The sequence below is a fragment of the Astatotilapia calliptera genome, chromosome 13 (genome assembly GCF_964374335.1).
Source record: "Astatotilapia calliptera chromosome 13, fAstCal68.1, whole genome shotgun sequence".
Lineage (NCBI taxonomy): Eukaryota > Metazoa > Chordata > Actinopteri > Cichliformes > Cichlidae > Astatotilapia > Astatotilapia calliptera.
Genome location: NC_137434.1, coordinates 10,288,971 through 10,313,630, shown reverse-complemented (window position 1 = coordinate 10,313,630; position 24,660 = coordinate 10,288,971). Strand labels below are relative to the sequence as shown.

At 41.4% G+C, this 24,660-nt stretch overlaps 1 protein-coding gene across 6 annotated transcripts; it reads left to right on the top strand.

Moving 5' to 3' along the window:
* Window positions 1–481: 481 nt before the first annotated feature.
* vit (vitrin) lies at window positions 482–23,048 on the top strand. 6 transcript variants are annotated; one of them, XM_026190550.2, is made up of 23 exons: window positions 483–720; window positions 5,762–5,842; window positions 6,052–6,117; window positions 6,513–6,669; window positions 6,754–6,887; window positions 6,964–7,041; window positions 8,863–9,039; window positions 9,541–9,585; window positions 9,951–9,989; window positions 10,081–10,131; window positions 10,942–11,004; window positions 11,524–11,586; window positions 13,586–13,660; window positions 15,122–15,187; window positions 15,621–15,683; window positions 16,174–16,227; window positions 17,213–17,260; window positions 17,713–17,778; window positions 19,296–19,443; window positions 19,525–19,628; window positions 20,392–20,618; window positions 20,710–21,223; window positions 21,387–23,048. In XM_026190550.2, exons 2-23 carry the CDS (start codon window positions 5,809–5,811, stop codon window positions 21,563–21,565), a joined length of 2,451 nt encoding a protein of 816 aa, XP_026046335.1. In that variant the 5' UTR covers window positions 483–720; window positions 5,762–5,808; the 3' UTR covers window positions 21,566–23,048. The 6 variants fall into 6 exon arrangements, with proteins under 6 accessions (XP_080144314.1, XP_080144315.1, XP_026046335.1 ...); XM_080288188.1 differs by lacking the exon at window positions 10,942–11,004 and having other exon boundaries at window positions 482–720; XM_080288189.1 differs by lacking the exon at window positions 11,524–11,586 and having other exon boundaries at window positions 482–720.
* Window positions 23,049–24,660: the final 1,612 nt, after the last annotated feature.

Here is a 24,660-nt window from a genome sequence, read left to right as displayed (position 1 = left end):
ACAACTTTTTGTTTCTGCACGGTAATGACATGAAGGACATTTACACCAGACATTAAGAGCTAAACGGCCTCGGGCTCATTAGAGCCACCCATACCTACTGTGCTTGTAGTAAAAGTCTGTGTAGTCTGCAGTCAGTGTGTGTGTGTGTGTGTGTTTGTACATGAGCTGTAGGGTACACCGCAACTGCATGTCAAAAGCCGCAAACCCCCAAAGTGACAGTGGATTTAACTTTGAAGTGTTTCCCAAACAGGTGTTGATCGGTTTATTTGTGGAGGAATGATTGCTCTGGTGAGAGATGACACACTCATCTTAGGTGGTTCATTTGTCAGCCAGGTAATCGGGATGAATGAGTTTTAGAACATATAGTCAGAATCATAGTTTGTTTTTTCCCTCAGTGGGCTTACTAAGGCAGTGCGTCATTTGATTCAGAGAGAGAGAGAGAGAAAACACTTGTCTGCGCGCTGTCTCGATGGCCCCGGGTTACTTCTTCTGCTTGGGTGAAGAGCTGCAAGCCTGAAGTGGGACGGGCAAATAGGAGAAACTTCGCCCCCGTCCCGTTCTCCACTTTTAATGAGCGCTGCGCTCAGGCAGGAGAAAAACTCCAGGTGGAAGAGCGCTCGCACACGCGTTAAACTGCTTTTCAATGAAAGAGTAAGGATCCAGGAAACCTGCGCTGGGAATCACCCCTTTAAACCTCGGAGGATTATTATACCTAATCAGGTAAGCACACATCATTACTCAGAGAGGATGGGAATTTTGAACGCAGAGCTAACAAGCAGCTCCACATAGGAATTATTTAAACGACGCGCGTAATTGGCTTCCAACGCGTTTTAGTCCTATTTTTTTCTGTCGGGGATTTTAAATCAACATCGCATGTTATTTGATTTGATTCGATTTTTGATTTTCATGTTATTTCATGAGAAAGTTGCATTAACAAGTTGCTTGAATAAACCTAGTGCTGCTTAAATTATTTTTTAAAAGTTCTTTATTTTTTCTTTTTAAATAAAATAAAACACAAGGATCTAAGTTACCCAAGCTTTTATCCTGAAAGGAATCATTCTGCCAGAGCTTTAAATTATTGCAGCTGCAAGAATTTTTCAGCTATTGAATTACTTTCTTGTACGTTATCTTCTTATGTGTTGTGTCTTTCTGTTCTGTTTGGTTTGAAACATACTGATTAAGGGCAGGTGGTCTCTATACAGTATGTCCAGCAGCAGAACATAAACAGGCTCTGGCTTGCACTGAAGCCAGTGCCAAGAATTAAAGTAATTCAGCCTGTGCTGTGCTGGATAAACAAATAGTCAGCAGCAGCAGCACAGCCCAAAAGGCTACAGAAATGACCTTGTAGAGACATGTTGGCTTTCCTTGGTGTCTGATTTTGATCTCTCTCTTATGGTTCCTTAGTTGGCTTGTTACTACAACACTTGGCACATCCAGCATGCTTACAGTACAATTCTGACACCTGTGAAGGGTGGGATTTAACACTGCCTGGCACGGGTGTGCGTGTAAATACTTTCTCGCTCTGGGCATGCAATCACCCAGGAACTTGGTGAAAGCAAGTTCTCAGCTGGTCGTGATATTTAAATAAGCCTCAGTCCCCTTTAGTGTGTACCCTTGTTGCATTTGCACAGGTCACTCCAGCCTAGAAATGTGGCACTGCTGAAATGCAGAAGTACCTTTTACTTGGCAGAAGCTGCATTAGAGGAAAAAAACAACAACTGTGTGCTTTCAGTTCAAAAAAAGCATTCTGAAGACTCAGATGCACCAGTTATAAGTGTTTGTGGTCTGTACCTATGCTTCCAAAACCTATTATGTGCTGGTCTTTGAAGTACCCACAGACAGCCACTGTTTACATTACATCCACTGTATACCTGTGCTGCTCCTGCAAAATGTGATTTTTTTTTCCTGCTTTATGCATTGTGAAAGTTTTCACAGCAGCTGAATTTTTTTTAATTTCACTAGCAACATCAGATTAGCTGGTTTCGTGCAAAACAGCTCGGCACTGTGTAATCTTGGTGAAGACTGTTCGGTGCAGGTAATCCACATTGTAGTGACAGTGTTAGTTGAAATGGACTTTAATGCCTTAAACTATGTGAGCTGTCTGAGCTGCTTTGCTTTCTACAAAGTGACTAAGGCTCATGCACAGAGCCTTTGTAGTGGCTGTGAAAATCACTTTGGTCTTTCTGTAGCTTTTTTCATACTTGTTACCATGTCAATGGTTTGTTTGATTTGTATCCCCACCCAGCTGAAATTAGATGCTGGAGATCCCAATGAACACCGAGAATATAGCTGATGCAACCTCAGAGGCAAAGCTAGGCTATTTAAATTACACATGTTTTATCTAAAGTTTAGGCGAACGCAAACTATAGGGCACTTCAGCAGTATGTAGGACAATGTGTTTGTGATTTGTCTCGATGCTAAATGTCTGAAAGTCCTTAAATAAGCATTCTCCAAAGCTATCTGAGCATGTGATAAGTTATCCCAAATCTTTGTTTATTTTAGCTTCTTTAGTAGAGAGTGTGTTTGCGTGTGTGTGCATGTGCATGTCAGCATGCAAGACTGTCTCTGCAAGTCTCTGAGGATTCACTATCTACTGTACAGGAAACTCCCCTAAGTGTTTGTCAAAGGATATCATTTGCCCACCATTTCATTGCCATGAAAAGGAGGCATTTAGACGCTCACACTAAGAACACAAATTCCAAATTATCATCATTTTTGTTTGTCATTCATTTTTTCCACTATGATGTCATCCTTTTTCTCAGTGAAGCATAGACACTAAATTACGTTTTTGCTTTGTTTGATTGTTTTTTTAATTTGTCGCTCTAAATTTGTAAAATTGGGAGATTGCTGCCTTACACCTGATCTGTTTGATCAGCAGTTCACTTCATTTATGAAAGCGCACTTACTCACCTCTCCTCTTACTGCAGATCTGACTCCTGCACTGTAGATGCACATATCTGTCCCAGCTTGTTTCCAGCTTCGTTTTTCTTCACTCGGGAGGAAAAATTGTAGTCCCAACTGTGCATCAGTGATCTGCCTACCTGTCAAAGCACAGCACTGTGGAAAAACCATGTCAGTGCTCATGAATGCACTAAGGAAAGATTTGGTGATCTTAGTTTTTATTCAACAAGCTACACTGTTTTGTGCCGCAACCTTTGTAGAGAGTTAATAGAGAGCTATGGAAGAGAATGGCTTGCGGTATCTTAGTACTCCAAGACTGTTACAAGGATATTTACACAGCATACCTAAGTTTGCCTGACAAGCACATCTTTCTTTAAACATGTGATGGAAATGCAGCATAGGATGGTGCTGAAGCAGTTGATAATTCACTCTTGAGTCTGTAAGAAATATTTTAGCATTCTGGGAAAATGTTTTCTCTTTTTGTAGGACTGAGATTAAAACATTGATATCACTTTACTGCAGCATAGTCAACATCCAACAATAATTTGGACTGAAGCTGGAAGGGAAATGGGTAAGGGCAGGTTGCCTGTATATTCATATAATTTAGTAACAGCAGTTTTCTGCATAATTAGATGATCAAACATATTATATTCTGCTTATTTTGAGTATAAGCTATCTCTTATTCTTGCTGTTTTTGTCTCTGGAAAAAGGGGGGGAAAGCCTTATATTCACACTTTGTCTTTTTTGATATGAAGTTGAAATCGCATGTCATATGACTGAAAGCTTTCTATGCCGATATAATTATCTTACTTTTATGATCAGAGCATATATGGGCATATAAGTCTGTATGTATCCTATTTAATCCTTAAGAGGTGGGCCAGCCTCAACAAAGCTTTGCACAAACATTGTCACACATATAGCAATCTTTAATAATTTATGTTTTTAAAAAACATTTTGTATAAATCCCAATACTTTTGATTTTTGTATTCATCCCCCTGTGAGTGTAAAATTGTGTTCTCTGTTTGTATTTGTTTCACATGGCACATTAAACATACATAACCTAAAGATCACCAAAATTTGTATCTGTGGCAGAATTTTGTTCAAGTTATACTAAAGAAGGAATGAAGAATTTGAAAAACCACCCCAGGGCTGGCAAAAACTGCCTATAGGGTGGGTTTTTGCTGGTAAATATAAGGCTTGAGTCAACAACCAGTTAGCTTAGCATAACCACTAGAAAGAGATGGACTTAGCTAGCTAAACAAAACCCAAATTAAGTCCAGTGATAACAAGAAAATAAGGTTTAAAGACTCTGAAACTTTGCTATCACTTTAGGATAGTTAAAAAACCAGCCTGACTAAGTTCTGTGGTTCTGAGTTAACACACACACATGTTAAGCTATGCTACGTTAACCAGTAGCTAGTTCAGGCTTCATCAATTTTCATGTCTAACCTCTAATAGCAGATAACTTTCCCATGTATCAAACTGATCTTGTAGCAATAATTAAAATGTGGTTATAAAAAAATCTTTAATCAAACAAGCCCATTACCATGAAAAGGAAGAAAGCCAGAGTTTATTTCCCCGGTTCTCTACTCACAGGAATACCACCGAAGCCAAAGTCTTCTTTCTCACAGAAGCCATTTTTCACGTGGAATAGGTAAACACAGGCGTTCCTAATGACATTAAAGAAGGTTCTGTTATATTCAGGTACAGAGGCTCATTATTAAATGTCATGGCTAACACACGTGTTTACACACTATTTCATGTGAAAAATGACACCACTGAAAAAGGGTCTTTTCAGAAATGCTCTGTGAACCTGTGTGCTCAGTGTGGCCACAGTTTGACATGTTGTCAATGATACCTCAGTACGTGACCTGAGGTAGTAGCAATCATCAACCAGAGTCAGGTGTATTTTTAAACACGTTCTCATGTAATAGTAAAGTTCTGCTAATATGCAGCACTTCACTTTAAATAACATAGTTTTGACCCTGCTTTCAGAGGTCAGACATGGTGCCACCCCTGTTAAGAGGTACATTATTCCTTTGTTAAGAGGGAGACTTCAGTATGTAGTGCTGTCCCAAAGCTCTTGTACACTGCATGAACTAGAATGTTGTGCATCCTAAAGAATCTCAGTGGTGGTCCATTTTATTTTAGACCTTGTTGTTGTAGTTACCACCAGTGCGATCTTTACTTTACAGCTGACACGCAAAGTGCAGAATATCACCTTGCTTGGCGGTCCTCATCTGATCTTGTTAACGCAGGCTTCAACTTATGTCTTTACTTTGGACAGAATGACAGACACTGAAAGAAATTTTCTTCTTACTGTAAACAGACAGTGTTCCAGACAAAGATCCAGCTTGATGTGGTTGCGGCTGTCAAACAAAGCCCTCTGACTGAACATATCCCCCCATTCCTATCGCATTAAATTATGTCCGTGTGCGCTCTCTAATAGAGTCTGCCTCCACGGACTTTTACATGCAGTTTTTTTTGACTGTGCGCAGATGTTTGCTGTAAATCTTGAGACTTTTCCAACTGGAGAAACTAGAAAGAAATACTGACTTTAACTAATGTAAAGTGTCTGAGTTGACTGAGACCGTGCAATGTTCATCTGGCCACCTTGACTTTACAGGCAGTAGATGAGATACTCAGCTGTTTGTGTAGTGCCACTCCATAATCGGCCTGCTGTTTATCAAAAATGTTTGAGAGGGTGTGCCTCAGTAGCATGCATTTTCTCTGCTTTGTTCTTAGCAGACACAGCATTTGTCATTCTCAGGCCTGTTGAGTGAAAGGTCCAAAGTTGCTTTCAGCAGGTAAACGTAAAGTTTCAGTTTGACTTCCTTCTTCTCCTTCTGCCCTTGCAAAGGTTATACAAGAACGTCTGACTAACGTGCTGAAACATCACTGTCCATCATGATCAGAGCATCACTCACTGCCATCTGCCTTGGTGAGCAACCCATTTCTGTGTCTGCAGGCTATACTGTTTTCAAATACATCAAGGTTGACTACTATAATATCTCCATCAGGCTTTCTGCACATTAACACCATCAAACAGCAGTCTCCTCTGTCATTGAGGTCTTGTGTGTACAGTAAACATACTGATGATTATGATCATTTGTCTGCTGTTACATGAAACTCCCTCTGCCTCACCCTCAGCGCTCCTCCTGTCGTACCAATGCTGGGCCAAGCCTAACGGACCAAAGAATAAGAAACCAAAGCAAGGTAGGCATCGTTGCCGAACAAGCCTCAGTGTCCTGCTTCAGTTAGGGGTCACTAAACAAGCAAAAATAAACCCATAATATTAAAGAATATTGTATGACTGCATTGGTTGGCAGGCAAAAAGCTGTGTGTATAGCAGCTGAGGTTAAAATTGGGCTGAAGTTGGCTTAAAAATGTGGGTTTTTACGCCAAATGTTTGTTTCTACAGCTTCTTACTCTATATATGTTAACGGTCTGAATTACATGTTGAAGTATAATCAACAAATACTTTCAAGGGACAATTTTATTCTTGATTAATCAATAAAATGTAAGTAAATGTTATGAAAGAAGCAAAACTGTCTGGAAATGAAATCTAAAAACATTATGATCCTGTCTTCCTTTTCTTCTTTCATTGACAGTGATTCCAGCTGTAGAGTGCGATGTCAGAGCAGGAAAGGTCAATCTCCCAGAGTTCATAGTAAAATGTCCCCCACGCTGTAGGGAAACCAGACAGCAAGTCTATGGGACAGGAGTGTTTGCCTCCATCTCCAGCATCTGCAATGCAGCCATCCACAGGTTAGCATTGGAGTGATGACTCTAAAAAAAATGAATGGGTGAAATCAAAACTATCATTTAACAGTAAAAAATTGGTTTCCACAGTGGCGTAATCACCAACTCAGGAGGAAAGGTGATAGTGAGGAAGATGGCTGGACAGAATGTCTACAAAGGCAGCAACTCCAACGGCGTGCGCTCTCTGTCTCTGCCTAAATGGAGGGAATCATTCGTTGTCTCGGGTATAAAGTCAACAAGGTTAAATACAGTTCTTTAGAAGTCACTCTCCAGCTAAATGCCAACTTTGTTGTGTTTCAGTGGGCAAGCCTAAGAAGGGAGTCATCTACCCATCTACTCTGGATTACGTCCCTTCAAGACCGACCTATGTGAAAACAAGTGAGAGGAGGTTATTTTTACCCTCATAGCAAGTTTTTATGTGAATTCATGTTTTCAGTGCATGAGCTGAGAGAGTTTCAGATATAGAGTACCAGAAAAAAAGGATTGGTACCATGCATTTTTTTCTGATAATTTTATTAAGGAAACTTAAATGTTTTTTGGGTAAACTTCAAAGGTTCATACACTATATTACCAAAAGTATTCACTTGCCTGCCTTCACACACATATGAACTTGAGTGACACCCCATTCTTAATTCATAAGGTTTAGTATGATGTCAGTCTACCCTTCAGAATCAGAATCAGAATCAGAATGGGTTTATTGCCAGATGTTGAGGTTTACAACATTAGGAAATTGCTGCGGTGCTTCAGTGCAGACAATAAGAATTAAAGTGCTATGTAGAAAGCTATAACAGCTTCAAGCTTTCTGGGAAGGCTTTCCATAAGGTTTAGGAGTGTGTTTACGGGAGTTTTTGAACATTCTTCCAGAAGCTCATCTTTAAGGTTAGACACTGATGGTGAGGAGAAGGTGTGGCTCACAGTCTTCGCTGATGGTGAGGAGAAGGTGTGGCTCACAGTCTTTGCTCTAATTCATCCCAAAGGTTTTCAGGACTCTGTGCAGGCCAGTCAAGTTCTACTAAGAGTTCCTGTCACTGGAACTAAGGGGGTCGAGTCCAACTCCTGAAAAACAACCCCACACCAAAATTCCCCCCCACCAAACTTTACACTTGGCCTAACCCAGACTCATCCATTGGATTGCCACATGGAGAAGCGTGACTCGTCACTCCAGAGAGCACAACTCCGCTGACAGTGGCAGGATGCTTTTCACCAACGCTTTGCATTGTACATGGTGATAGAAGACTTGGATGCAGCTGCTTGGCCATGGAAACCAATTATATAAGGCTCTCTACAAACTGTTCTTGAGCTAATCTGAAGGCCACGTGACGTTTGGAGGTCTGTAACAACTGACTCTGCAGAAAGTTGGCGGCCTCTGCGCGCTATACGCCTCAGCATCCATTGACTCCGCTCTGTGATGCTACACGGCCTACTACTGCTTGGCTCAGTTGCTGTAATTTCCAATCACCTCTACTTTGTTATAATTCTACTAACAGCTGACTGTGAAATATTTAGTTCATGAGTGGACTTGTTGCACAGGTGTGATCCTATCACAGGACCATGCTCGAGTCATTGAGCTCCTGAGAGCGACCTGTTCTTTTACAAATGTTTGTAGAACAAGTCTGCATACTTAGGTGCTGGATTTTATATACCTGTAGCCATTGAGGTGATTGAAATGCCTGAGTTCAATGATTTGGATGGGTCAGTTAATACTTCTGGCAATATAGTGTATCACCATGTGCGATAGATGGCTGGTCAGAACAATTTAACATGAGAACTTAAAAGATTCTCAAACAAGCAGTGAAGGTACTAAATTTCTAAAGATAGATATTTTCATCTTTATTGTTATCTAATAGTGGAGCATAGCATAAATTATCTGGTAATTGTGTTTACATTTAAATACTATTTAACTACCAAAATGATATTAAAATAAAGCATGTAGAACTTTTGCTTTCCAACCAAGTCTTGCTCAGTGTTAACCCTGGTATCAAAGCATCTGTTGGCACCAGATCAATGCTTTCTGGGGACAAAAGGTTAGTAGATAGACATCCCGGCGCTTGACTTTGGCATGATGAGCTTTGCTCAGGCTGAGTGCTGCAGGCTGGTGAAGAATGTTAAGAATGCATTACAACACAGAAGTTACTGTAGACCTTCTTCCTCTCTATCCATCTTCATCGTGCACCACTGCCTTTGTCTGTTTTCTTTCAGATCAAAAGGAGACCACGATGCTTCCTCCAACATCAACAGCACCTGAACCCACCACAACAACTCCTGAACCAACCACGACCACTACCACCACACCGACTCCCACCACTGCTTCCACCACTACACCTCCACCCCCTACTACCAAGGCTCGACCCGTTGTACATAAAGTGAGGGAAGCAGGTGAATGAAGCAAACACTTAAATGACTTCTGTACCAAGAGTGAAATCGTTTGTGCGCTGCCAAGTTGACATTAACTAATAACATTAGCAGTAACTACAAATACCAGAACAAGCATTCATTAGTGTGCAGCTGACTAATAAAGTTGGATGATTGCAGATGGTAATTGCAAGCGACAACTGCAATTAAGACAAATTATATCTGCTCTGCGATGAAGTTAATATGATGCTGTTCAGTTACTAACAGCATATATGATCAGCAGACCTTTCATCACTCTCATTAAATGAAAAGATTATCAGACAGTAATCACTGAGTCATCTGCCCCGTTTTGGATAGAAATACAGCGATAGTGAGTAGACAATGCTACAGTATCATAAGGTATGTGTGCAAATTACATGGGCTATGTGCCAGACAACCTTCCAGCTATTTCTCTCCCTTTCATTTTCTGTAACATTATCTCTCTTCACTCCATATCGGCACTCCATTTGTCTTTCTTCCATCCAGGCAGCATTCACCCATACCTTGCCCATGCGGCAGCTTCAAATTCAAGTAAGTAAAAGGAAGCAAAGAGGGACTGACAATATTTGTCTTTGTGGTGTGAGGGTTTCTGGTGGTGTTGCTTAAAGCTGCTTTAAGGTATGCAGGAATAAATATTCACATAAATATTGTCTCTTGAAGCCATCAGTGGTCATGCATTCAAACCAAGTTTGTCACTGTCAGTGGCAAACTTGTGTAGTGAAGTTCAGATCAGCTAACTTGTTTTAAGTAGAAAACTTAAAACAGGAATGTTATGACTGGGGCTACTGGGTTATAGTCCATTCAAAATAATAAACAGTTCACTAATCTTTTTGGTAACTTACATGTAAACATAGATTTATGTCTAAATTTGCCCACATTGTGTCATATTGTGTTAGGACAGTCACAGAGTGGTCAAAGAAAGAGTCCCAGCCAAGGTATGTGAACACTCTCACTCAGTGTGCAGCTCATGGAAAGTCTTTCAAGCAAGCAATTCAAATGTAACTAAACCATGGCATTTCTTCAAAGTATTCAGAGGAGGTTCCTATTCACATAGAGTTCCACAACGTGCCAGTGCAGGTAAACAGATTTTTAATTTTGATGTCTTCTATCTTATTCTACCTACATCCACATTTCCTCTGTCTTCCTTTACTTTGTTTTTTCCTGTTTCCTGTTTCCACATATGTTTTCAATAATTTTCTAACAACATCCAGACCGGATTCTGCTGTCCTGTTCAAGTAATGAACTATTTGAACTGCTACTATATTCAAAGTATATTGTGTTGGAAACTATTTAGTAGATTTAAAGGACTCTTGTTTAATATGTTTACTCGCTTCATATTAATTTCACCTTGTGTTTATTGGCAAAATCCACTGGCTATCCTGACTGAGCCCCCAAATATTTTACAAGCTGTAAACTGATGGCTCAGAGGAGCCTGCCGAATAAGATGGCACAAGGCTGATGCAGGTCAGCAAATGTTTTGTGGAAATTAGTGCTGTCAGCGTTAATCTCGTTAAAATGACATAACTGCATTAACGCGGCAAATCTCCGTTAGCGATTTGCCACGTTAATGCGGTTATGGCATTAACGTCATTTTAACAGCACTAGTGGAAATAAAATTATTTGCAAAGATGGACTACACAGAAAAGGGAAAAGGGGGACCCTGAACCAACCACAGAGTGGGGCATAAGATTCAGGCCTCTTTTCTAAACTAACATTAGTAAGATAAACTAATAAAACCAAACCAAAACCAGGTAACTCCGAAGATGATAGATGCCCTGAGGGGATGCGTTACAAACCTATCATATCATGAATAACATACAAATGTGGTGTCATTTTATTATATTCATGCTTTCTTGTTATATGTTTCTTTCTTCATTGTGGTCTCAGGTATACACAAACAAGAGCCAGGGTCGCCTGTCCGGAGGCAGCCATCCTCACCAGTTGGTGCAGGTCAGCCTTGTCATTAGCACCCACATAGACACATGTACAGAGCTACAAACAGGTAGGCTTGATGGAGCTGGTGGGGCTGGGGTCAAGAGAAACAGGGGTTACTGATGTCTTTGTTGGAAAAAGAATCCAGGAGAAGTATGAATGGTGTAAGTTTGACCCTGGTGTTGACACTCATAAGCTCCTGTGATCTTCACCCCAGGGTCACCACTAATCCGCTCTATCAAGCATCTCAGCTAACATTCCTTTCACCATAACTGCTGTTCTCTGCCCTCAGGCACATCCTCTTACTCATATTTTCATTTTCCAACATGAAAAGAGGCAAACGAGGAATAGTTACACCCAGCATATATCTTATTGTTTTCGATATCATGCTGTGGGCAAGCTTCAGCTTCACTCAAAGCAAAGCAGCTGGGCTGTATTTGTAGATGAAGCCCCAGAACTGAAGCGCTCTTCTTTCCCCTTTTCCACCTTCCTTTTCCTCTCTCTCTCGTTCTGCCTGTTTCTCATTGCTACAAATAGGTTTTAACAGGGTTCAGCCTGCCCAGCCTGAGCGAACTCCAACCATGAGCCAGTCCAACCCTGGTAAGTATCTCCAGATCCAGAGTGGTAGTCCACAAAGTGCTCATGCACTGACGTAGTACATATACAGGTCAGATCAAACAGGGGAAGAACTATGGAAGTAAAACCCTGTTTGAAATGTTTTATAAAGCAGCACTAATGTTTACCGTCTGTGGGACGCTATGGTTCAATGCATGAGCCTGCTTTCTTTAAAAGAGGTGTGGAAATCAAAGATGCTCAACTTTCACCGTACCCAGCAGTAAAGAATGAAGTTTATATACCTTAAAGGTGAGAGATGATATAATATCACTGCCATGCCATATTTATGCCATATTTTCACAAAGTCCAGAATAACTTTCAGTTTGAACTAAGACCAGGATGAGAAATGTGCTCTGTCAGTACAGTAATAACAATGTATGACAGATCCCATCTGGTCTGGGGTCTTCCCCTCCCTTGTAAATACTTTGAGAAAGGGAGGGAGAGATGAAAGCAGTAGCACCAAGTGGCCTTGTGCTGCTCCCAGAGAGACGTCTGATCCAGTCCACAGTACTGCAGGACCTGGGTCCGCTGAGTAGCTTGTCAAGAATAGAAAGCTCTTTGCCATTCAAACCAGGCGAGGTTTGGCTCACTGAGCAATGTGCTTCTGTTTTTCTTCCGAGGAATGCAAAACCATGGATCCCTAAAATTATACACATTTTCCTAAAGTCCAGTTTAAATGATGTCTGATCATAAGGTTTGATGATCTGAGGTCAAACCTAAACCCACTGAGATGTTGATCAATGCAGAAAAGAGGTGTTAAGTTGGGCATTTGGTGAGAATAATGCAATTTTTAAATTTATTGAATCCCTGAGGGGAAATTCTTTGAGCTGGAAGAGGTCAGAGGTGAGGATCGGCCTCACAGCAGACCCCCTGGAGACGGCAGGGATTCACTGTCTTTCTCAAGGACACACTTGAAAGGTAGATGCTTGCTGACTTTGACATTTCGGACTATGATTTATGAGCTGAAGGATTTTCTCCGCAGTCGCTTTGCCACCCCGCTGCTTCAAACAGATGTTTGAATTTATCGGTCACACAAGTGAAAAAGTTTTGATCCAGCTGAGCCTTGTATGTGTCGGCTTTCACACCCACAAAGATCCATTCTGTCCAATGGGCCTCTTCCAACAAGTCTCATGCAGACATGTTAGTAATGCTTCAGGCATACCATACAATACCCAAAGTGAGACTGAGTGACCCCCGGGCCCGTGGTGACCGTCTGCCCGTGGTGATCGCTGAGGTGGCTATGATCTAGAGAGTTAAACTCAATCCTTATAAAGCACCTGCTTCATTAGAAAAAAATAACACTGCTGTCTGCTGTATAGCGCTGGGCCTTTGACCAGCACCAGATTAGCCTAATCTCTGCGTCCTACTATCTACACTGACCCTAGTTTGACACCAACTTTAGAATAATACTCCCACGCTTCACTGGACGGCATGCTGGGCTCTCCCAGCCCGTCCTGGTCAACAAAGGCCCTGCTTACTGGCTGCCACTGGATGGGAACCTCAAAGCCCAGTCTGTGTGTTTGTGTAAGCTGCCCATCCACCACAGAGAGGGGTTAGCTGAAGTGTGTTGTCATGGCTCAGTCAGTATAAACAGATGAAATGCACTGTTATGGTTTTGCTCCTCTGTAAGGGATTCTGGCAATGAAGCCTATTTCAATTAACCTTATGAGGCTAGTTAACCTGATCAGTGTTGTTAGCTGCTCTCTAAGTAGAAACCTTGTGTGAATGCAGAAGATCCAAACATTTTTTTATCTTCCTTTTTCTCTTTTCCCTTAAGGAAGAAAGAAAAATTGCTAAACTTTCCTAAAGCAGGCTTTGGTCACTCAGTCTGTGTCTGAGTGGCTCCTTCATGTTTACTGTCTGACTCAAGGCTAAACATCTTGTCCAACCTCCACAAATAAAGTGGTTTGTGGAGTCACAAGTATGCGCCTCCCCGATGCTTGTCCTGAATGCAGCTTTCTAATCTTCTCACCCCTCCGTACAGCTTTACCCAGAAGGGATTGGCCACTCCCCTCTTTTCCTCATCCCGATTGGTTCCCTGGAGCTCGCCGACCAGCAGGTACCAAGCACAAAGGCAAACAGATAGATCAGGCTACATGTGGAAATCATAAATATTTTCTAAACTGACTAAACACTGGTTAGTGTTCAAAGTAATCAAGCAACTCCATCCTTTAAAGATCTCTTTAAAAAAATGTTAATAAAACCTGAAAAATCTATGAAGCACATGAATCCACTGGCTGCTATGAAAACCTTTACGTATAATGAATTTTTAAAATGATCACATTAGGTTAAAACGATTTTAGAGGTGATGATTTATAGAAAAACTGCAAAAACATGAAAGCTGTTATATTTCTGGTGGTTCACTTTGCCAAATCATACTGTTAGAATAATGAAAATCAAATCATCCGTAGTTTTATTACAAGTAATGTCACTAATTATTTGATGTAGATAGGCTCACACCTATAAATTTACCTTTTTGACTTCTTAAACATGAGTTACATTTTATGCATAAAGATATGTTTAGCCATCCATTGTTTTTCAAGTAGGCAAGTTTTTCCTTTCCTTAAAAACTAATACAGTTTTAACCTTAAAGAGTACACTGAATACAGGGAACAGCATGTTTACTTGTATGTTGCATGGACCTACAAACAATTCTATTCAGACTTAAAAACCAATTAAATGTGTTGGAGAGTAACATACTTTACTTAATTCCAAGACACTTTTACTTTGAGTATATTCATTTTATGACACTTTTACTATGACAAAGGGAAATGTACTTTTTACTCTGCTTCATTTATCTGACAGATCTACTCACTGGTTGTTTTATAGCAGATCAGGACTTTAAAATATGTTGTGATAATAATAATGGTAATAATATGGACATTTACTGCATAGAGGAAATTTTTCCAGTGCCATAAATGTCACCTGACCGTATACGGGATGGTCCACCTGCAATATTTCATCATGAGTAAAAACAGTGTATGATATAAAGATAAAACCTGATAGAGCCCAGAGATCAGAGTTTTCCAGAAACATTGACATTAAGCAAGAGTAAAATGGCTTTATGCAATAATGTCATGACCAATAACTCAGTGCAGATGCCCTATTAACACACCTTTATTGATTTATTGAGACAATTTTACATGCAGAAGCCATTTGTATCATTACCAGGAGCACCTGTTGGTGCAGGAACAGGTTGCTGTTACTCATCATGGTGCAGACTGTCATCCAGCAGTGTTCTGTGCTCTTTTAAATGCAGTCGAAGCTTATGTAAAGCTGTTACATCACCTGATGCTTCTCTTACTTATACAATGTAGTTGCATTCAATGAAACTTGCACATCAGAGTTTCAGTTGAATGACCTCGATCAACTAACTGTCAGATCTGGGGTGCCCACATGGGGTAGAATTAAGGCTGCAAATGTTCACTCTAATTAGCTAATGAGAAGATAATTATTCTGAGCAGCTTGTATGTAGCTCTTTTTTCTGCTCATGCCTCCACCTTCTCTGCTGTACATTCAGATGTAAGTTATGCAGCTCCAGACTCAGGATACGCTTGGAGTGAGACCGGCACACCTGAGGTTACAGGTAAGTCGGCTTTCTTTCTGTCTTTATTGGCCTCTTTACTGCAGGCTACTACACATTGTATGCATTTGTGTTGCATGTGCTAACGCAGCATGCTCATGTGACTGATACAGTTTGGTATCTGCTGACCATGTATGTGTTGAAATTGACTCCATGTGTAAGTACATGCAATGTGTCTCTCGGGACATTATGTTTACATGCCATCTGCCTGCCATATGGGAGACTCTTTGAAGTGCAAAAGAGAAGAGAGCAGGGCAGGTTTATTGTGCATGTGAGAGCGAAATAATGTGAGGTGATAATTCTGCATAAAGCCATTGTTTTCACTGGTCTGGGATCGGTTGGGGAGAACATACCAACCAATCACAACCATGAAAATGTGTGCTTCTCCCTCTGAAGTTCTGTCCATACTAACGGGTCTCAAAACATCCTCCTCTAGCTCGGGATTACAGGCCTGATATCTCAGAATATGAGCGCTGGTATTATAACCTTGGACAATACCGTAAGTGTTTTCCTTTTATTTCATTTTTGGGAACTAACAAGCCTTCCGGTTTGATGTTGTTAAATGAGTGGGTTGGGATCATGTAAAAGCTGTTTTTACATGTACGGAAGTAGCTTTGTATGCAGAGCGCAGCATATTTCACAAAAATGTTGAACTTTTCATTGAAATGCTTTGAAGAACGAACACATTTTATTTGTTTTCTTTCACACTAAAAATACACTTACAATACGGCCCAGTGACAAAACACAAAAGGGCGTGCAAAAAGATTACTGCCCTGGTTCCGTCTGTTTGAAGACACAGCCGAGCATCCGAATCCAGAGGGATATGGTTTGGAAAACCGAGTGGCTTAGCCATTTTCAGGGTGTACCACAAAAATAGCACCACACATCCAACCAAATGAAACATGGCGCCAGTAAGGACAGGCTGTAATGCTATGGTGTGGTTTTGTCTTGTGTGTCATGGTTCACCATCACTGACAATTTACTTTCAGTGCAGCGACCTGCTGACTCGGATCGTAAAATAATGGATACGGCCAACACTAAAGGTGAGGAGGGGTTAGTATGACTGCAGCTGTTTGCATCCAGAAAGACATGTATCCATCCATCTATCTTAAAAAAAAAACACTTTAAAATAGGGCTGTGCGATATGACCAAAATCTCATATCCCGATATAAGAATTCTATCGTCCGATAACGATATAAATCACAAAAATGTAACATTTTCTGTAAATTCTGTGAATCTCGGGCAGCTCGACTTGCGTGAAGTGTTTCCAGCTGCGCGTCATGTAGCTGGAGTCGAGTGTTTTAACAGATGCATGAAACGATACATTTTTAGACATAAGTTGTAAAGGCGGCCGTTTTCTTTGTGAGTATTTATTACACAGGGTGCTGCGGGGAAAAGCCTGTTCTAACGTTTGAGTCTAAGGTTTATTTTTTAGCACCTGACGGCTCTTTTTTACTTCTCATCCGTAAATAGTCTGCTCTTTCACGTAATTCAGTTTATTTTGAAAAGTCTCAACAGGATCTTGAGCTTTATTGTGAAAGGTTTACGTGGTACATAAACAAGCGGACACGCGACTGTGTTACCGTCTTTGTTGCTAACCACAAACAGGCGCTTGTCTGTCTGTAGTGTGGTTATATTAAATATAAGAGAAAGAGAGAACTTTAAGAAATTAATATAGCCACTACAGTGACCATCAAATGAAAAAATATTGCCGTAAACAGTTCATTTTGCGACACCACGAAACAAACGATAGCGTAAAATGAAACGATAGACGTTTTTATATCGTCATCCGATATATATCGTTATATCGAACAGCCCTACTTTAAAAAACAGAAAGTGACACAAAGTGCTGTATATTGAAACTAAATAATAAAAATACATAAGATATGTCATTAGCTCAAGTTAAAAGATGTTTCTGACTTCTGCTGTTTTCTATATGGGATTTGTGTTGAGTGTTGTGAAATTGTTACCTGCTGCTCTGCGATAAAAGCGCGCTAACGCTGAGCTTGTGTGATGTCATCTGTGCAGTGGAGCCGGTGGACGCCTGGAATCCAGAAGCGCCACCTTATGAATTAGGTAAAACAGTCGCTTTGCCAGTAAATCCCGAGTTCTCACTGTAAATACAAACCACTGTGACGCCATCCACGGAAGAGCATCTGGATTTCTGCTCAGCCTGTAATTGAAGGAGTCGAATGGTGTGGTTGTTTGAGGGTAAAATCGGTTGCTGTTTGGCTCAATATTTGCCACAACAAATACTGGCCAACATTTGGCGACTCCAGAAAATGGGCAGCTGGAAATTTTTACCAAACAAACTACCGGGTTTATTCTACAAAAGCAGACATGTGCTCTCACTCCATTACAAAGCATGAATGCATTGCCTTGGATCTTATAAATATTATTGGACTAAAAAGGACGGGTTTAGTTATGCACTCAATTATTTTTTTGTCACATTTCTTCTTTCCTGGAATAAAAGAATATAGAACATTTGTTTATTAGCTAAAATGTTCCCTTTGTTTCTTGATTTCCAGGCTTCAGTGTGAGGGAGCAAGAACCTCTCCGCAAAGCTCCTGAGCCTGTGTCACAGGGAAACCCAGGTATGGTCCCCATACTGCTTCAACGAAACTGTAGCGAGAAGTGTTTGTGTTTTTCACTGTATGCACTCTGTGTGTTTGTATTATTGAGGGATAACACACATGTTAAAGAGACATCTTTCCTCATAAAACCCCATAAAACTCTAACCCCAACTTAAATACATGTAAATGCATCAATTTTATACATTTGTGAAGTCTCCTATCCATAAAATCCAGAGCTTGTTTAATTTGGCCTTACAGTTGTGGTGCTAAATTTGGGTGTCCTTTGGGGCAGATAGTTGAAAATACAGCCCACACTTTCAGTTGCATTTTCTGTATAAACTAAGTGGCCACTTTGTTAGGTACACGTGTCCAAGTGCATATTAATGCAAAGATCTAAGCAGCCAGTCACAGCACAGAACTGCTGAGCTGAGCGCTGATAATCTATTTTCAACATTGCATAAAGTCTCTTGATCCACTGCTTCGATAGAAACACCTGCTTAGCTGCTCATTACTATAAAGATTAAATCAGCCAATCACACAGCAGCAATTCAGTGCATCTAGGCATGAAGATAAGGGCAAGACCACCTGCTAAACTGATCAGACCGAACATCAGAATGGGAGAGAGTGATTTTAAACATTGCATGGATTTTGGCATCAGATGGGCTGGTCTGAGTGTTTCAGATGATCTACTGAGATTTTCCTACACAATCTTCTCTGAGGTTTACAGAGAATGGTACGAAAGAGAGAAAATATCGAGTGAGTAGTGGTTCTCTGGGGGAAAATGTCTTGTTTATGTCAGAGGTCAGAAGAGAATGGCGAGACTGCTTTGAACTGACAAGAAGGCAGCCTAAATGCACAAAGACTCAAACCTTGAAGCAGATGGGCTACAACAGCAGAAGACCACACCAGGTGCCACTCCTGTAGGCTCAGAGCAAGAAAACAGAGGCTATAATTTGCACAAGCTCACCAAAATTGGATAATAGAAGATGGGAAAACTGCTGATTTCTTCCTGACATTTAGATAGCAGAGCTGTATTTGGTATACAGGATATGAAAGCATGGATCCATCCCGCTACATGTCAGAAGATCAGGCTGCTGGTGGTGTAATAGTGGTGGTGGTGGTGAGGGGCACTTAGTACCAACTAGCAATCACTTAAACACAACAGTCTACCCGAGTGTTGTTGCTTACCATGTCTGTCCTTTTATGACCACAGTGTACTCATCCTCTAACACACAACATAACACACAGTGTCACAAAGCTCTAACATGAACATGACAGTGAGTTCACTGTACTCAAATGGCCTCCACAGTCACCATATGTCAATCCAATAAAGCAGCTTTGAGATGTGTTGGTGCAGGAGATTCACATCATGGATGTGCAGCAACTGTGTGATGCTGCCGTGTCAATAAGGACCGAAATGTCTGGAATATTTCTAGCTCCTTCTTGAATCTGTGTCATGAAGAATTAAGGCCGTTCTGAGTGTATAGTTGTAGCTACCTCATGATATTTGGATCTAATAACATGAATTTGTGTAACAGATTGTAAGGTGGATCTGGCCTTTCTGATGGATGGGAGCTGGAGCATTGGAAAGCGGCGTTTTAAGATCCAGAAAGACTTCCTAACTGAGGTGGCTCAGACCATCAATGCGGGTGTGGCAGGCCCCATGATGGGCATCATCCAATACGGGTAACCTCTTTGTTCTTTTTGTGTTATCTTGTACTTTGGATGACAAAAAATAGTGAAACTGCTGGTTGTCTTGTCTCGAAGAGATGACCCTGTGACAGAGATCAGTCTGAAGACTCACTCCAGCTCCAGAGAGCTGAAAGCAGCCATAGATAAGATTGTGCAGAAAGGAGGCCTCTCCAATGTGGGTAAGCGACCCTCTGCGTCAGCTGCCAGCCTACACAGCACATGCCTACAAACACAAGTGTGAAAGGGAAAGGGGTGCAATTATCGCATGGTTTACTAGCCAGGCACATTTTCACATGCAAGTATAGAATTAAATCTAAATTTGCTGCGAGACAGTGTTAGCAAAATTACAGTCCTGATCCTGTAGGCCGTGTTTTTCCTCTGCTCTGACCAAAATGGGCTCGGTTTTAGCAGCCCAGTTAAGGGGCAGCTTTCAGAGAGCATTTGCGGTTTTTCTGCTTTGGTTGGTGCGTCAGCATGCATCCACTGCCACATGTGCCTTTATGACTTGCTAAATTTTGCATCCCGATCCAAATAGTGTTGTTTGCGTTTGCCCAGAAGTGCTCTCTAATCATATAACAGTGTGAGTGGCTGTAAAACTTTCTAGTCTCCAGCAGAGCCATTGTTAAGACCACCGACGAGACTGTAATAGACTAAATGATAGGTATCCACATTTTTGTGATTATGCACAGTTTGAGCTATGCATCCCATAGAGAAGCAAAATATATGTACTTTACTATGTAAAGTTTTTATATGGCATTCAGTATTTTCTGTATAAAAGTCAATTTTGTGTCATTTTATATTCTAGCCTATTATTCACATAAAGGATGAGTTTAAGCTTTGTGATGAAATGACTGTTTTTATACTCCTCAGCTTTCTGTCCCAGACTTGCATATACAATAAAACCATTAAGAATCTCCCCGTTGCCCCCTGGTGTCTTGACAGGAAAAGCCCTCCACTACATCAACAAGCACTACTTCAGTGATGCCAATGGAAACCGAGGAGGAGCTCCAAACGTGGCTGTGATACTAGTGGACGGTTGGCCCACAGACAAGGTGGAAGAGGCGTCTCGACTCGCACGCGAGTCCGGCATCAACATCTTCTTCGTCACCATCGAGGGTCCCGACGACAATGAGAAGCAGAACCTTGTCGAGGCCAACTTTGTTGACAAGGTAGGTGACACACGCCGTCTCAGAAGTGTGCCTGTGCTTCGTGATAGAAATCAAAGCAGTTTAAAGCACGGTGTGTTGTTTTGTCCCGCAGGCCGTGTGCCGGACAAACGGTTTCTTCTCGCTTCCTGTGAACAGCTGGTTTGCCCTGAGGAAAGCCGTGCAACCCCTGGTGAAGAGAGTGTGCGACACAGACCGCCTGGTGTGCAGCAAAACCTGCCTCAACGCCAACGACATCGCCTTTGTCATAGACGGCTCCAGCAGCGTGGGGACGGGCAACTTCCGCACGGTGCTGCAGTTTGTGGCCAACATCACGCGGGAGTTCGAGATCTCAGACACGGACACGCGGGTCGGCGCTGTGCAGTACACCTACGAGCAGAGGCTGGAGTTTGCCTTCGGCCAGTACAACAACAAAGCCGAGCTGCTGAACGCCATCAAGCGCATCAACTACTGGAGCGGCGGGACCAGCACCGGTGCTGCCATCACCTACGCGGCAGAGCAGCTTTTCAGCAAATCCAAACCCAACAAACGCAAGATCATGATTGTCATCACGGATGGACGCTCTTATGATGATGTCAGGGCCCCGGCACTGGCGGTCCATCGCCAAGGTCAGACATCATCTGTAACAGAATCTGAAAAATAAGGCTGAAGTTAAGGATCAGTGATGCAAACAGTTGTTTTCTCTGTTGTGTGTCAGTCGACAGTTTGGTGTCAATTACTGTCTGATGTGAAAAACAGTGTGTGTGTAATCTGCTCTACCTTCTCATCTAGGTGTGATTGCTTACTCCATCGGCATCGCCTGGGCAGCCCAGGATGAGCTGGAGTACATCGCCACAGACCCCGACAAGGAGCACTCCTTCTTCGTGGATGAGTTTGACAACCTCTACAAATTTGTACCCAAGATCATCCACAACATCTGCCAGGAGTTCAACTCTCAGCCCAGAAACTGAGGACGTACGTGCCGAGAGGCCTGTCCGGATCCAAGGCTTTAGTAACAGAGCACTGCTGGTAAATTTACTCTGTCGCCCAGATGGCAGTGCTAGATTGGCTGCAGTGCCCCATATTTGAAGAGGGAGGGGTTTGAATGTAGGTGGGGGCAAAAATACATGAAAAATAATTTTTATCCCAAATACTCAGATGGTGCTAATGTTAAAGGATTGGCACGCAGTGTGACAAACTGACATCACAGCTGTGGTGTGGTGCCAGTTGTTTTCTGTCTGGAGACAAGTTTTTAACAGTTGGAATAGCACCAGTAAGTCACCCATTATAAAGGCTTTATAAGTTGCTACTTGTCTTATTAATGCTAGAAAATTTACTAATGCTTTACAGAACGCCTAATCTTTCATACTTGGTATGCAAGAAATCTGTTTGCAAGCAAGCATGGCTTCAGGGTACATTTTAATCCATCTACGTGCAAGTACAGCAAGACGGTTGAAAACATGTGAAGTGCGACGCCCCAGTTGTATGCATACTACATGCAAAAGTAGCAAGTGGGCAAGCACAGACAGCGAGCCAAGCTGGAAAGAACAAGCCAGCATTTGGGTTTCCAGGTTGTGATATTTCTTCCTAGATGGCGCTTTATCTCCTTTAGCATGAAACCTTTGTCAAACGAGAAAAAAGCTGCACAACAAACGCTTCAATTAGCGAGTTCTCCATGTTAAGTAAATATTTAATAATCTAAAATTGTGACCTCAAACTTATAAAAGGCATAAAAGGATATTAAAAGACCATTTCCACTGCTTGTCAGGCCTAATGTTATGTTTAAAACTGGGCATTAGTACATTATTCATTAACATTAGTGTAGCGCTTTTTGTGTGACTTGTAGTGCCTTTTTGAAGGGTGACTTAGTGGGAAATAAACATACTGTAAGACTGTCTTTCTGGGGTATGGTGCTTGCAGAGAAATATAGATTTAAAGCATGCCTAGCACTTCATCTTATGGCTTAAAAACCTTCATAAACCTAATAGCGCGGTGCTTTTTACAATTCTCTGTAAAGAGAAAATACTGTATTAGAGTTGGTGCATTTTAATCTTCCTAATAGGAGAGATTTGATCGTAGGAACATTGTTTGGGTTCCTAAGAGACTAAGGTGCTGAGATGATTTTTACATGCAACCAAAAAGTGGAGGTGAAAGGCAAAGCAACAACACGGATGTGGACTTGTGTGAAAAGTAAGCTTGTTTATCTTTGTAAAGAGTGACGGCAGATCCCAAATCTGCTTCTTATCAGGAATAAAAGCAACTCATGTTAATCTTTATTTTCTAACAGTGCTCGCTTCTAATATTGCAGTTTTGTTGGAAGAGTATTTATGATTTTATCATTCTTATGCCCTGTTTGTACATATGCATATTCAAGAAGCCTATCACTAATAATGTTCAGATAATTAATCGGTATTTTTTGGGCAATTTTTAATAAAATAAAGAAAATGAAGAGAACCTAAAGTGCCTTTTTATTGCAGTGTGTTAAAACTTCACTTTTCAGTTTTTATTCATTGAAAACAAACCTCATGAAGTCATAGTGAAAAAGAACCTCTGAGGTTTTGTCACGGACATAATAAGTCATCTGATCCTCAGAAAATCTGAAAATTGTTTAAATAAACCTCAGATGAATTACAAAACAGGACATATTATTCTATGCCATTATTTATTTTGTCAAAATACAGACGTACTGTTGGAAAAAAAATTAAGTGCACTCCTGCTCCTTCTACAGGAATTAAAAGGAGAAGTAGGTGCTGCTAATCAAACGGTCATCAGCAAGTGTGAGCATCTCTGTGAAAGCAGAGGTTTGGGCAGTTTGCTGGTCTGGAGCATTCAGATGTGCACACAGTGCCACAATAGGAACGACATCAGAAATTAGTTTAAAGAAGCAATTGTTGCCCAACCTGGGATTTAATATATCCCAGATTGATGGGAATATATTATAGGCCTTTCCCAAGAAATTTCTAGTTAATCATTCTACAGTAAGAAAAGCTATTCACAAGTCGAAAACATGGGATGGCTGTGGCTCAAGAAGCAGCGCAGGTTATCTGCTAATTAGAAGTTTGGTGGTTCGATCCCTGCGTGCTCTCGTTTGCATGCCACAGTATCCAAAATTGCTCTCCAATCCATTCATCATACTGTGAATGTGTGTGACTGCTAGATAGAAAACACTTAGGTGTAAGGAAAAAAAAAGTGTTCGCATGAGTGGGTGTGAATGAGGCATGTTGTGTAAAGCTGTCAATCTTCCCAGAATTGGATGTCTCAACAAATTCACCCCAGGGTCAGAGAGAGAAACTGCCAAAGAAGCTTTATGTCAGGCTCTACAGGCCTCAGTTAGCATGTTAAATGTTAGCGTTCCTGACAGTATGATTAGAAAACAGCAGGGCAAGTATTGGTTGTTTGTAAGGGTTGCCAGGAGCAAGCCTCTTCTCTTCTGAAAAGAATGTGGCAGCTTGGCCTTTCAAAATTCTGCAGAGTCAACCAAAAAACACAGTTGGTAAAAATCTCAATCAGCACTTCACACCAAGTGTCAAGCACGGTGGAGGGGTGATGAACTGTGGTTGTTGCAGGTACAGGACCAGAGCACCTTGTAGTCAAAGAGTCAATTAGGAGCTCCTCTATATACCCAAGTATGCTAGAGTTTAATGTGAGGCCATTAAACTGCTTGAGTAGGTTTTTCCTTCAGTACAAAAGAAATCCAAGCCTGCTTTAAATAAAACCGTATAGTACAGGGGTGGGCAATCTCAGTCCACGAGGGCCGGTGTCCCTGCAGGTTTTAGATGTGTCCTCAAACCAACACAGCTGATTTAAATGGCTAATTTAGCTCCTCAACATGTCCTGAAGTTCTCCAGAGGCCTGGTAACGAACTAATCATGTGATTCAGGTGTGTTGACCCAAGGTGAGATCTAAAACCTGCAGGGACACCGGCCCTCGTGGACTGAGATTATACTATACCAGGGGTGGGCAAAGTAAAAACTGAGGCTCAAGTTGAAGCCCACAGGATAACTGTGGGTCCATGGAAGCTGTCTTGGATGGCTCGGGGGAGAGAAAAAAAGTCTGCAAAAAGACC

Coding starts and splice junctions, on each gene's coding strand:
- vit (XM_026190550.2), top strand. CDS start 5,809: ATGATCAGAGCATCACTCACTGCCATCTGCCTTG. Junction 6,118..6,512: donor GAATAAGAAACCAAAGCAAG/GTAGGCATCGTT, acceptor TTTCATTGACAG/TGATTCCAGCTGTAGAGTGC. Junction 16,228..17,212: donor GGATACGGCCAACACTAAAG/GTGAGGAGGGGT, acceptor TCATCTGTGCAG/TGGAGCCGGTGGACGCCTGG.